The 14,828-nt window shown below is 35.5% G+C and overlaps 1 protein-coding gene across 2 annotated transcripts in view; it reads right to left on the bottom strand.

Moving 5' to 3' along the window:
* Nucleotides 1-14,828, bottom strand: part of UHRF2 (ubiquitin like with PHD and ring finger domains 2) — an 87,668-nt gene that overhangs the window by 15,020 nt on the left and 57,820 nt on the right. For both annotated transcript variants that reach the window (XM_030294294.1, XM_030294291.1), the window contains exons 9-14: nucleotides 12,357-12,461; nucleotides 6,854-6,960; nucleotides 3,403-3,565; nucleotides 2,580-2,720; nucleotides 785-881; nucleotides 295-452 (exon numbers count right to left, since the gene is read on the bottom strand). In XM_030294294.1, the coding sequence (XP_030150154.1) occupies nucleotides 295-452; nucleotides 785-881; nucleotides 2,580-2,720; nucleotides 3,403-3,565; nucleotides 6,854-6,960; nucleotides 12,357-12,461 (771 nt within the window). The remainder of the gene's footprint in view (nucleotides 1-294; nucleotides 453-784; nucleotides 882-2,579; nucleotides 2,721-3,402; nucleotides 3,566-6,853; nucleotides 6,961-12,356; nucleotides 12,462-14,828) is intronic.

Genomic DNA, 14,828 nt, shown 5'->3' with positions numbered 1-14,828 from the left:
CAAAAAATTTCCTGATGAGTTTTAAATTAAGTGTGTTTACACAACTGAAAATTCTTCCCATGAATAGTGCCTTCAACATAAATGATTAAGTTCAGGCACAAAGAGGTCAAAACCAACAACTAAGAGGCCTAAAATCCACCTAAGAGCATTTAAGTATTACCTTAGATTATTTCTGAAAGTGACACTGGATGAGATGATTACATAAAAACATCAAGTTTTGACTGACTTGCAAAGGAAAATTATTTTTCATCATGTCAATAATAAAACATTATTATTTAAAAAATCTTTACATACTGGACCTTCCACAAGAGATGCAAGCACTTCATCCCATAGCTTCTGGTTTTGGTGATCTTCTCTGATTAGATGTTGTTGTTGAGGGGTTAGTTGGAAAGCCTCAACTGCTTCTGCTGAATCTGATGTTTTTAACACTTTGGAGGCACTTGGACAATCATCTAGATTTATTTAAAAATACATGAGCAGGTTTACTAGCGGTTCTAAGCACAACTATGAGACCTAAGAGTTAACTGGTACCAGTTAATGTTTAGCATGAAGATAACCTACACACAGCAGCATCTAACTTCCGATGGAGTTTAGAATACTACGTTTGCTGCTATTTTGGCTCTGACACTATTAAAATACACAGAAAGCCCCCCACCACCCCTCCACCCCCAAAAAATCCTTCACTTTGCTTTTAATTTCTTATGAGTTTCTCAAATTTTTCTCTTAATATTTTTCTTTATTAGAAACTATGATTTTAGGACTTATGTTTGCAATCATTACCTACCATCTGTAGTTGGCCTTTTTGAGGCTCCACTAGCCTGCTTCTTTGACTGTCCTTTAGTCTTCTTCCCTTCCTTATCTGAAGGGTAACCTACTGGATACTGTTGGGGGAAAAAGTACAATATAGATTTAAGTTTCACAGAGAAAAGGGGTTCTAGATGCTGCTGAGAAATTAAAAAAGGGGAGGTGGGGTAAGAGTCTGTATTTTCCCTAAACTGAAAGACTTTATATAAAGGAAACAAACATTTAAAGGACAGAAGACTATTAAAATCCCCAATTCAGTGTAAAACCATGCAGTTTTGACTGTTAAACATTCCATTTTATAAAATAATAATCTTAGTTTCAGATCTAAAAGAGGAAAGACAAGTTTTCAGGAGGTTTGACTAGGTGGCTTGAAAAGTGTGAGGAAGAAATTAAAGAATCTAGATATGAAGGTAAGTGAGATCAACCACACAGCACAATATGGTACTCATAGAGATGGTAGTACACTCAATTGTGGAGCCAATCTTTAAAAAACAAAACAAAACAAACCCACCCACAACATTAAGGGTCAAATTTCTTATCTCCCAAAATAAGGTGGGGCACAGGGGCTTTTAGAGGACCTAAAGACACTAAATTACTGAATTCTTTATCAGCTAAAGGTTAGACTTTAAGGAATAAAATTCTACCTATTTGTGTTTTACTGGCTACCCTTATGGGGAGAACATGCTTTGTTGATAACACTGATATTTAAAGCTCAACATGTTTCAGGCCCCATCAATGATGTTTTTAACTTAATCATAGTAGATGAGCTTACATGCTTCTGCTTAGTTTCAAATCTAACCTATCTAGAGCATTGCTCTGCTGAACAATGAATCTGAAAAATTCTTTTGAAAATGGATTTAACAAGTTATTTTTTTATATTGTTATAAAAAGAATATTGGCAGTTATTTTCTCAGCTGATGGGTCTCATTTAAACAATCAATTCTACAAGTTTAAAAAGAAAACAAAAACAGACACAGACTTGCACTAGAAAACACACACTCACCTGCCTGGGTGGTCAGACACTTGCCCATAGTTCAGCCCCTACACATGCAGTGTGGGCAGAGCCAGGGGAAATGAAAAGCTGGTAGTCTTTACAGGAAGCACAACAATGGGGAATGATGGAAGATGAACTCAAACCATGCTCTGAAGTCAGTGTCAGGGACAAAGTCTAGGGTGCATAGGCAGTGGATGGGGGAATGTAGCCATACCATCCATTATGCATACAAAACCAACAAAGTCTTATATGGGTTAACAGCTGAACATGGGCAAAGGGGAAAAAAAAAGGCAAAGCACTAAAGGTGGTGACAGGACAGGGAAGCAGCTTTGAGGGGGAAGAGAAAAAAGGGGTGAGGAAAAGTGAGAAGGGTAGGAGAAGCAGACCACTCTATAAGCCACCTCCCCCTTCCCCTACCAGAGACACACCCCCTGTGCCCTCTATGATAAACTTCCCTTCTTAAGGTCTTCTCTATATTAATTTTATGTATCCCTCTCCTTCATTGTTCAAGTCATTTCCAAATTGAATTACAACTATTTTACTTTTCATTGAAGGCTTGGTTTTTCCCAAGCACAATTCTTGGTCTTAGAGCAGTTTGACACCTAGAATGCTACTACCTTTTTATTTGTTTTCCTTCTGTATACTTGAATGATTTCATTCCTCACCCCTTACAGTCCACTGATCAATTGCTGTGAGCTGTATCCAGTGTTAAGGCACAAAGATACTACAGAGGTGTGTGTTTTTATGAGCATACAGGTAGCCTAGACAAATGTAATCTAACCTGTAAACGTAGACATAGTCTCCTTGACCGTTCTATTCCTTCTGAGGTCCAAGGAGCAGGTTCAACATCATCTCTTCTTAAAAGGTAGCGCCAAACCAAGAATCCATGGCTTGATGAAATCTCTGGCCAGTATTTCACCACCTAAATCATAATTATTTCAGTACTAGTTTGAGATTTAATATTTAGACTTATTCATAATGCCACATTACTAGTTTAAGTACACTTGACTTAACTGAATGCAACTTCAAAAGATACTTGCTTTAAGAATAGTAAATAAAAAATCACTAGAATACTGTTTTTACCTTGATTTTTAATTAAGGTAGTTCCCACATAAGTACCCATTGCTATAAGTTTGAAATATTAACAAGATTATGCTCAATAATAGAATCTCGCATAATAGGATATAAAAATGGTGGCAGTAAATGCCTCCATTTTTTAAAACAATACAACCTATCTGAACAATTATAATGTGCTTGGCTCTGAAAATCTATTATAATTAAAATAATTCTGAAAGATATAACAATGAGTATCTATGATGCCCATGTTATTTAAATAGTTTTATCACAGAGAATATATACTTATAAAAAACTTAACCTAAAACAGAACTCTGCCCTTATGGACTTCAAATAAGCATTAAGAGAAAAAATATCAAGGTTAGGAGCTCACTTTGTATATCTGTTACATTTCCAGAAAAAGTAGAGATACCAACTAAGGTGGTCTACTACTTCCTTTAGCCCACCCACTGTAGGGTAGTTCCCTGTGGCAACCCTGTCTTGAAAGCCCAGGAAAAATGACTAACAAGATGTCATGCCAGATAGAGCACCTTATAAATGCCATCATATCTGTTGCCTTCTTCAGGAGCATATTTGCTGATCTTCCTCCCTTTAAAACTGCGTATCACTCTGACTGGCTTACCAGCTCTCCAATTCCGAGACTCTGCTCCAATTTTATCATCCAATGGAGCATCACAGTTTAGGGCCAATGCCCTAAAAAATAAAACAAAGTCTTTATACCAAGTAATCTTTAAGTATATAATCGCATTATTAGCTCAATTAAAAGGTGAATTATGCCTTACCTGATAGTTAAGATTCTATGATTCTTTCCATATTATTCCAGATAATAGGATTATGCTTTCCCCCACCAGCAGAGAAGACAAATCAGTTTTCTGATGTCACCCCCAAGCCAGGGGATTGGTTCTCAGATAGCCTGTAGGGTTCTTCTGAAAGTAATAACATCTGTGCCACGTATAATAGAAAACAACTAGAAATACATGGAATTTTTTTTTAAATAACGAGGGAAGGGAGAAAGTTGGACACTAAAGCAAGTGATTGTTGTAGTAGTTATTTTTGATAAGGGAGGGAGTGAAGTATAATGCTGGAATAATGTAGAAAGAAATCCAGAAAAATAAATTTGTCAGCAAGGTACAAATGACCTTTCTAGGTCTACTTTCCACATTCCAGATGATAGAGATTCCTTACCGTTTAAAAGTTATTAAAGAACAATTTTAATATGAAATTATCGTTTAAAGATTTCTAGTAAAAAGGTAAGTTTAAATAAAACTGAAGCAATCAAATGCCTGCACTAAATCATGATAATAAAGATTTTTGGCTCCTCCAGATCACTATTTTTATGATGACACATGAACAAGGAGGAACAGTGAGTGAGAAGCAGCACCTGATTTACTTGAAGCTTCCTTAGTATGTGTACTCACTTAGTAGTAATTAATCAGTAAGGTTATGTTAGAAGACCTTTCTTGGGAGAACTTAGTCCTGCCAAAAAAACAAAAACAACAAAAAAAACCAAACCAAACAAAAAAACCCCAAAGTTCCCACCAAATCAGAAACTATTTAAAATTAGTATTCTTCCTCTGAGATACCTACTTCCTAACTTAAGTGACAAGACACCACTGAGAACATGTAAGGTTAAAAACACACACACCCAATTTGGTAAATTCAGATATGATACAAAATACTTTTTCAGGGCATAATTCTTTTTATGCAGCTTCAAATGAAATTCACCTAAGATGAAATGTCTAATCTACCCAAATCTCTTCATCACAGTTATATTGTTAAAGTAAATACAGTGTTTTGTTAAAAAAAAAAAAAAAAAAAAAAAAACTTTCATAAATGTGGTCAAATAGTTGGAGTTTACCAAGTTATTTTTTTTTAATCTCAAAGGGAGATGCATTAAATCTCTGGGAGGTAGAAGAAAATGTATCCAATCTTCTAGTGTTAGTATTATATCTTATTTATGGAATGCCTATTGAGATATACATACTTCATCTTCTTAAAGAGCAAGGAAAAGAATAAGTACTATTTTCACATTAATGAACAGAATAGTTTGGTACTTACAAGGACCTTTAGTCAGAACTGCCACCACTAACTGGCATTAATAACTCACTTCTATTTTCACATTAAGTATGTAGGTTGTTCAAGTATGTGAAGAGATTCCAAGAAGATCAAACTATGCAAAACAAGGCTTTACCATTAGTCTGCAGCTCAATTGGTTGTTTCTAACTGCCCTGATAAAGGAAGGCCAGGATACCTTGCTGCCCACTTCAGTTTCATAAAGTGAAAGAGCTGAGAAGAAATAGGAACAACCTTCTCAAAGCAAGAAGCAAGGGTCAAACTCCCTCTTAGTGGAGAAGGAAAAATAAACTGGACCATACACTAGTCAGGAAAAAGTGTAATATGGGTCAGAGCTAAGGGTCTTTGACCTTGGTTTTCATGTTTATGAAACATATATGTATCTTTGCTCAAGAGGTCTTTATAATCACAATGTGTACTCAAAACTTAATGTATAAATTAACTGAATGGATGTCAGAGTCCCTATGGTAAGTCAATCCTAAATTGTTTTCAGTCAGAATTTTATTTTCACTACCTTCTCTTAAATACAAACATTTTTACAACTTGTCAATTATTTTCTGAGATTGTAACATAATGGTAAACAGGGTTATACTTAGATTCTTTAAAAGCTTGAAAAATATTTACCATTTACATTACAAGTGCAGGTAGTTAGGAAACAAATCTCATTCAAGCAAAATAACTCATTATTATTAAAGGGTAAATATAATCTTCAGATGAGACAACTTAAAAAAGCACTTTTAAAAATTCAAGATATACTTTCACTGACAAAAACACATCAAAATATTTCTAACTCCTTTTAAGATCATTCCTCCTAAAGAGCTGCTTTCTCGCTAGAAAAAGACTAACTAGGGACTGGACTCCTACTTCAGGAATGTTTTCACCAGCAAATCTGACCTGTCTCCTCTGCTGGTTCAGTTAAATAATCCTACTGTCAGAAATAATAGAGAAGGAAGACATAAAAACAGACTATGTAATTTGGTATGCAACAAATTCTTGAAATCATACTGGTATATTCTTTACTTCACACGGTAATCAGAAATTAAGGGCACACTACTTAAAACCGAGTGATTCAGATTCAAAGAAAAATACTCATTTTTACTCAATAATCCATAAAACACTCGTAACAATAGGATACAAAAATTTTGACTTTATGAAATTGATCTAAAAATTATGACAAGTTATAATGTGGTTGTTGCTATCTGATGATCTGGGTCACTTTATTATTATTGCTATTAGCATGCATTTATGAACTAAAACATTTTGAAGTCGTCAAGTTTTCTGCTCCCAGGGAAGCTGGCATATCATTAATACCTCTATAGAACAAAGGTCAGCACAAGGTGGCTCTTTTGTAATGCTTTATAAGCATTTAGTTAGAAAAGGTCACTTTTATAACTAAACATTCTAACACTTAAAAGACATTATAAATCCTAAAAGCACCTTGAGTATAGCTTTAAGTTTATCTGATATTTCACTTATGCCCACAAATGTGGGCTCCCAATCTTAAACCTACTTCATATTGGTGAGTTTCCTCTAAAAAGAAGTTTGTTACTTTAAAAGACAAATCTGTGTTGGGTAAAACATAACTTTGATCCATGAGGTAGTAGATAAGCCACCTTGTTCTCAATATCACTTATATTAGATTCCCTTCCTTCAAAGGTTTCAACATGTTTTAAAATGTAAAGCACATGTATTAAGACTGGGAATTATGTTATTTACAAAATATAAAGAAATAAGTTACAACACTTATAAACAATTATATAATCAGATAATGGGATTTTAAATTTAGATTTTTAACTCTCAATTTAAGATTCTGCCCTACAGAATAACTTACAAATTATATTAATATAATCAAACTTTTATACAAAGCCCAAATAAATAGACTTTACAAACTCTAACAGTAAAGAATACCTGTTCATGTTTGTTAATGTTTGATCAGCTGATGGTGCACCAATTCTTTTATTACCAGCAAGATTTTTACCACCACTCCCAGTGTATGTGAATTCATCACCTCGGTCCTACAGGAGAAAAATTTCAACATTAAGATACCTAAGCCCAATATAATTTCACTAATTCTTGTTTTACAGTCAGAGCACTTGGTTAGGATATTATGAATTTACACGTTCTCTCAAGGTATATACCAAAATCAGACAAAATTTAAATGCGGTGTATGTAGTATACCTTCAAGTTATATCAAGTTATCGAGTTGATCATGTTAAAGTTATAGCTTCCAATACTTCTAAATGTGGCTATTCTCATGCTATACATATAAGCCAATAATCTACAGAATGTTAGAAAACAGGGGCTCCTGGGTGGCTCAGTCGGGTAAGCGGCCAGCTTTGGCTCAGGTTGTGATCCTGCGGTTCGTGAGTTTGAGCCCCAGGTCAGGCTCTGTGCTGACAACTCAGAGCCTGGAGCCTGCTTCGGATTCTGTGTCTCCCTCTCTCTCTGCCCCTTCCCTGCTTTTGTTCTGTCTGTCTGTCTCTCTCAAAAACAAATAAACATTATAAACAAACAAACATTTAAAAAAATTAAAAAAAAGAATGCTAGAAAATAAGGTCTTATGGACTGGGAATATTATTTCATTTAATTCAACGGTATTAAAATAAACATCAATATTAGCTTGTAGGTTTTTACAGAGTATCATTTCAGTAAATACTCTGTATCTGATTTCCCATCAGCAATCGATGTCATACCCAAGTTTGCTGTTAAATTTCAAAATTAAAATCCTTACAGAATACTAAGTTCCCCACATTTCACGCTGTACAGGTTCACTCAAATCACACTGAGATAAAAAAAAATCACCTAGCATTAAAAAGAACATTGGAAAAGAATTTGAAAACTAAAATCTGTATAAAGTATCTAGTAAATGTGAAAAAAACATGCCAAAGGAAGTAGGTATTACATAAACTAGCTCCACAAATATCTCTGTAATAGCTATAAATTTATATTGATATTACTAAGTTTCTATCTGAATCAGTACTCAAAATCAATTGAGAAGAGTATCAGTATACAAATTAATTCTATTAGCACTATCAAAATAGTGGTTCTTTTTTTTTTTTATTATTGTTATAGTTGACACACAATGTAACATTAGTCTCAGGCATCCAACATAGTGATTCAACAAAATTACACATTACTCTATGCTAACCACAAATGTAGCTACCATCTATCACCATACAATGCTAATATAACCATTGACTATATTATTTATGCTGTCTTTTATATTCCCATGACTTAGTAATTCCATAACTAGAAGACTCTATCTCTTACTCCTCTTCACTCATCTTGCCCATTCCCCCACCCATTAGTGTTACTTCTTTATTGCAAGATTTTAATTAGTTTAGACTGAACTCAAGATAATGAAGTGTTCTCTATTAAATCCTTGTCTGTAATAAAGGTCAATTATTTTGCATCTTGTTTTTCCTTTGGATAAAGTCAAAACTAAAATTTCATGTTTAAAAAAAATTTTTTTAAATGTTTATTCACTTTTGAGAGATGGAGAGAGACAGACTGTGAGCTGGGGAGGGGCAGAGAGAGAGGGAGACACAGAATTTGAAACAGGCTCCAGGCTCTGAGCTGTCAGCACAGAGCCCTGCATGGGCTCTAACTCATGACCCAGGGCTCTAACTCATGAACCGTGAGATCATGACCTGAGCTAAAGTCGGATGCTTAACTGACTGAGCCACCCAGGTCCCCCCAAAATCTCATGGTCTAGTAAGTGTTCTTATCTGTCTAAAAACCTTGACTTCAGTTTTTGTTGATCCAATACTGAGGACTATATCTTAAAGACTAAGGCTCATGACCTGAACCAAAATCAGGAGTTGGACACTGAACTGAGCCACCCAGGCACCCCAACTCTGTCAACTTTTGAAGTTAGAATTGTGGCAGTGCTATAAAGGAAAAGGGAGTGGGGAATAGGAGAGAATAGGGACAATCTAAGCTCAGTACTGTTTAAAACGAAAGAACAAAAACATTTCTGATTATTTTTCAAGCAGCAAATAAGTAAAAATAGTTATTCTACCTCATATTGTATTCTATGTCATTAACTCATCCTTACTTTAATCGTCACACCAATAGAAACTTTAACTGTCACTGGGGAAAAAAGAATTGTCAGACTGTCAGAGCTCAGTCGGTATTAGTTCAGACTAATTTTCCTAAGGAAAAATGATCAGCCCAAATTTATTACATCTTTAAGTCCATGTACCCCTGTGAGCCAGTAGCCTAAAGACTGCTGTCTGAGAACCCCTCACATAAGAAGTCATCATTTATAGAGGGGACATACCACTGCCCCACAGTGACTCAATTTCCCAGTCTCTACTCTTTTTTCAAGTTGTAAAGCAGCTGTCTAACACAATAAGCTGGATGTTCCCATTCCTGCCATCACCTTTATCAAGCAAAAGGAATTCATCTCAAATCTTCTCAACACCCCCCGCCAAAGACTATCAGATAAATATCCTAAAGCATAGTTAACATCATTAAACTTTTCTCAGACACCTTTGATGATTCCTTAATTCAAGGCTATTTAGATAGAATACAGTTGCAATTTCTGTGAGTTTCTCTCTTCTAATACTCCTTACATGTTTGCAAAACTGGATACTACCACTACTGCTGGTAACACTTCCATTTACTGTGTGTGTGTGTGTGTGTGTGTGTGTGTGTGTGTGTGGTTAGGCTAAGATTTTACATGGATTCTTTTTACCCTCACATCAACCCTGTGATGTAAAGTATCATAAAGCCTTATTTTATAGATGAGGAAGAGGTTCATTAACTTCCCTAAAGTCACTTAGCTAGTAAGAGATGGCACCAGGACACAAACCCTAACTGTTTAGTTCCAGAATCTGTTCCTGTCACTAAGCAAACTACTTCTCAAGACAACTAAAAGGCAGACCAGCTTTGTGGATCCTCATTCCTTAAGTGAGGTCACAAAGGGCACTAAAACTAGCATTTGATTGTCAAGTTACTGGACTAAAATATTAACCAGTTTATCAACAGGTATTCAGTAGTTTCATGTCCATTCATCTGGACAGAACAAAGATCACTGGTTCCATGGATGTTATACTAAATTAAAGGTTTCAAAACAAATCATTTTCTAACCAAAAAAAAAAAAAAAAAAAGAGCTTATTCAGGTTTCCTCCACCTATTTCTGTACATATGATCTGCCTATGATAAAAGAGGAAAAGATTGAAAATGCTTATAAAATATATTAACATCTCCAGATACATCTTAGTTGGTGAACTAAGCCTATGTGTTTTAGCCTTAAAATATTCTTACATTATTTAACATTCTTTAACTGCTTAATACACATCATTGAGAGCTCATCAGTACTGCAAATGTTTAATGTTTGATTAGTAACTATATTCAAAAGATGGGGAAAAAGGGAAGTAATAATACCCACCTGAATTCAATTAGCACTCATTTTCAACTTTACATGTTTGTTTCATATATTTAAGATAATCTGCTATAGACAATACAATTATTTGAATTCTTGTTATGTTCCAAGATTACATAAATTACCTCATTTAACATCAATTATTTTGATATAAAATGGTGATACTATTTTCTCTATTTTACACATGGGGAAACTGAGGTTCACTGGGGTAAAATAATTAGGCAAGTCTCACACACAAATGTGAGACTCCAGATCAAACACAACTGGGTCGATGCTAAAAACATGTTAAAGAGTTTCTACTCTTGGCTTGTTTTCTTACAGAGCCTTAAAAAAAAATAATGCCTACTGTAATAAACTATACAACACCCTTTGTATTTCTGAAAAATACAACTTCAAAATATACATGTTAAAGGAGTACTCAAAGACTTAACTTGAATATTTCCATTTTCAGTTTCCTTTGCCATGCTAATGCAAACGTACTGCCAAATCTGCCAGTCAGAAAAATGGCAAACTTTTCTACCTTTGTCTGAAAGCATACTACATCTTGGCTTCTCCATAGCTACTCTAATTCATCATTATAATATACCATGAAAACAAACCAATGAAACAGAATGGGAGAAAACACATGTAAAGTACACATTTAATGAACAGCAAACCAAACGTGACCCAATTAGAAAAATGGGCAAACAACCTGAAGATATACCACCAAGGAAGCTATACACACAGCAAAAAAGCAAATAAATCATGCCTAACATCATCAGCCATTTGGGAACTGTCAACTAAAATCACAATGAGATCTCACTACATACGTATCAGAATGGCTAAAGTAAAATAAAGCAACAACACTGAATGCTGGTAAGAATGCAGAGAAACTGAATCACTTACACACTGATAATAGGAATGTAAAGTAGTATAATCCCTCTGGAAAACAATTTGGCAGCTTCCTAAAAAACTAAATGTTCAACTACCATATAACCCAACAGTACACTTCTGGGCATTCATCACAGAGAAATGAAGAGTTACGTTTATAAAAAACAAAAAACAACAAAAGCCTGTACTCAAACATTTATCACAGTCATCTGTAAAGTCAAACACTATAACAACCTGAATGTTCTTCAATGAGTGAATGGTTAAACAAACTGTATTCTATATCATGGAATACTACTCAGCAATAAAAAAGGAATAAAATATTAATACATGCCACAATTTGAGAATTATGCTGGGCAAAAAGTACCATTCCCAAAGGTCACATACTGTATGATTCCACTCATAAAAATTATTTATTTATTTTTTTGAGAGAGAGTGAGAGTATGTAAATGGGGGAGGGGCAGAGGGAGAGTGAGAGAGAATCTTAAGCAGGCTCCATGATCAGTGTGGAGCCCAGCCTCACAACTGTGAGATCATAACCTGAGCCAAAATCAAGAGTCAAACACATAATGGGCTGAGACGCCCAGATGACCCCAATTATAAAAATCTTTGAAGCAACAAAATTATAGGAATGGAGAACAGATTAGTGGTTGTCAGGGGTTAGGGATGGGTTGAGGGAGAGCAGATACAGTATGTGTGGTTATCAAAGGGCACAAGGAGGGATACTTGTGGTTAAGGGAAATGTTCAGTGACCTGAATGTATCAATATGTCAATATCCTGGTTGTGATACTGTACTACAGTTTTGCAAGATGTTACCATTGGGAGGAAAATGCGTAAAGAGCACAGAGATCTCTGTAGTATTTCTAATGCTACATGTCAATCTGCAATATCCCAAAATAAAAAGTTTAATAAAAAAAATGAGCTCTGTAAAGTATGTTTTCATTGCAATAATCAGCAACCACATGTATACATAAATCAACACTTGTAAAGATTGAAGACTGTCAATTGACTTTTCTTATAACTTATATAGAAGTGACTTCAACATAAAAACTATGCTAAAAAAAGATGGGGTTTTATACACCCTACACAAAACTTCTGTATTTTACTGAATGATTAAGAATGGTTCTAAAGAACAAGGTTGTATTATGACTTACTACTTCATCCGCAAATCCACCAGCAAGGACAAGAGAATAAGCCCCATCATTACTTCGACCATGAATTCCACCAACATGGGGCCTATGGACACCCGCTTCGCTCACCTATGAAATAAAGAGAGTCTCAAAATACCTTTGAACAGTTATGTTTACAAAATGCTTTCGTATGTATTATTGGATCCTAAAACCCTCCAACTAAGAACTGAATGTTACCCAGAGTTCTATCTTTCCTCCCCGACTTTACTTCTTTCTAACTACATATCCCTTAGGTACTAAGCTGATGACTCTTAAAACTGCTCAGATCTAGAATTCCAAGTTTCAAAATAATTATTAAATAATCATCATTTTATGTCTACCGGTCATTCCAGCTCAACCTGGGTCAAACAGAATTTGCTATCAGTGGCCCAGATCCCTCCCCACCTTATTTCTTGTCTTTAATTATGGCACTGCTCCCTAGCCACATGAGAAAGGCAAGAGTCATTTTTGCATCATTCTTCTCTATTCTTAAAACACATTTGGTCACAAATACTGCTGACTCAATCTCCTAAATCTCTCAAGTCTTTACTTTTCTACTTCTGCTATAATCTTAGTTTGAGTCATGAATGTCATTAACCCCCCTTTTTCACTGCCTCCAGTTTTTTCCCTTCAAACCCCATTCTACCGATCACAAACAGAAAATACTTTTAAGAACAATTCTGCTTTTAATATTCAACTGCTTAAAATATATTAAATGGTCTTATTGTATACCAAGCCCAAATTAAGTATTACACATTACTCTCTCTCAATCTGGCTCCTATCTGCTTTGCCAGCCTTAACTTTTTTTTTTTTAAAGTAATTTATCGCAACGTTAGCTAACACTGTACACAGTGTAGTCTTGGCTTCAGGATTAGATTCCCGTGATTGATCACTTACATACAACACCCAGTGCTCATCCCAACAAGTGCCCTCCTCAATGCCCATCTCCCATTTTTCCTGCCCCCTCAACCCCCCACCCCATCAACCCTCAGTTTGTTCTCTGTATTGAAGAGTCTTTTATGGTTTGCCTCTATCTCTGTAACTTATTTTTCTTCCCTTCCTCTATGTTCTTCTGTTTCTCAAATTCCACATATGAGTGAAAATCATATATCTATTTCTGACTGACTTATTTCACTTAGCATAATACCCTCCAGTTCCATCCATATTGTTGCAAATGGCAAGATTTCATTCTTTTAAATTGCTGAGTAGTATTCTATTGTGTGTGTGTGTGTGTGTGTGCGTGTTTGTGTGTGTATATATATATATACACACACACACATACATACACCACATCTTCTTAATCCATTCATCAGTTGATTTGGGCTCTTTCCCTAATTTGGCTATTGTTGATAGCACTGTTATAAACACTGGGGTACATGTGCCCTTATGAATCAGCACTCTTGTACCCTCAGGATAAATTGTTAGTAGAGCTACTGCTGAGTCGCAGGGTACTTCTATTTTTAATTTTTTGAGGAACCTCCACACTGTTTTCCAGAGTGACTGCACCAGTTTGCATTCCGACCAACAGAGCAAGAAAGTTCCCCTTTCTCTATATCCTTGCCAACATCTGTTGCTGTCTGAGTTGTTAAATTTAGCCACTCTAACTGGTATGAGGTGGTATCTCAATGTGGTTTTGGTTTGTATTTCCCTCATGATGAGTGATGTTGAGCATCTTTCATGTGTCTGTTGGCCACCTGGATGTCTTCTTTGGAAAAGGGTCTATTCATGTCTTCTGCCCATTTCTTCACTGGATTATTTCTTTTTTGGGTGCTGAGTTTGGTAAGTTCTTTACAGATTTTGGATACTAACCCTTTAACTGATGTGTCATTTAAAAATATCTTCTCCCATTCTGTTGCTTGCCTTTTACTTTTGTTGACTGTGTCCCTTGCTGTGTAGAAGCTTTTTATCTTGATGAGGTCTCAACAGTTCATTTTTTGCTTTTATTTCCCTTGCCTCTGGAGAAATGTCAAGTAAGAAGTTGCTATGGCTGAGGTCAAAGAGGTTGCTGCCTGTTTTCTCTTCTAGGATTTTGATGGTTTCCTGTCTCACATTTAGATCTTTCATCCATTTTTAATTTATGTTTGTGTGTGGTGTAAGAAAGTGGTCCAGTTTCATTCTTCTGCATGTTCCCAGCCTTAACTCTTATCTTCTCCAGCTTCTCCTTCATAGGGCAAATGTTTGAACCAAAACTACTCAATGTTACCCAAACATGCTACCCAATTCGTTAGTTTAATCATGCTATTCTACTACTTCAATGGCCTACTGCTTCTCCCCATAGATCTTCAATTTTGGCTCACTAAAACAGCGTTACTTTGTGTTCCTCAAATTCCCTGGACGGTGCACAGTGGGGCAGGGAAAGACACACATTAGAAGCCAGTGAGAAGCTAATAAAAGCCTCAGAACCTGAGTGTAAGCCTTGAAAACACCAGGTACTTCAGAAGATGGGACCACCTGATT

This window comes from Lynx canadensis, chromosome D4, assembly GCF_007474595.2.
Source record: "Lynx canadensis isolate LIC74 chromosome D4, mLynCan4.pri.v2, whole genome shotgun sequence".
In the NCBI taxonomy this organism is placed as follows: domain Eukaryota; kingdom Metazoa; phylum Chordata; class Mammalia; order Carnivora; family Felidae; genus Lynx; species Lynx canadensis.
Note: the sequence above shows the minus strand (reverse complement) of the source record. Positions and strands in the feature narration are given on the sequence as shown.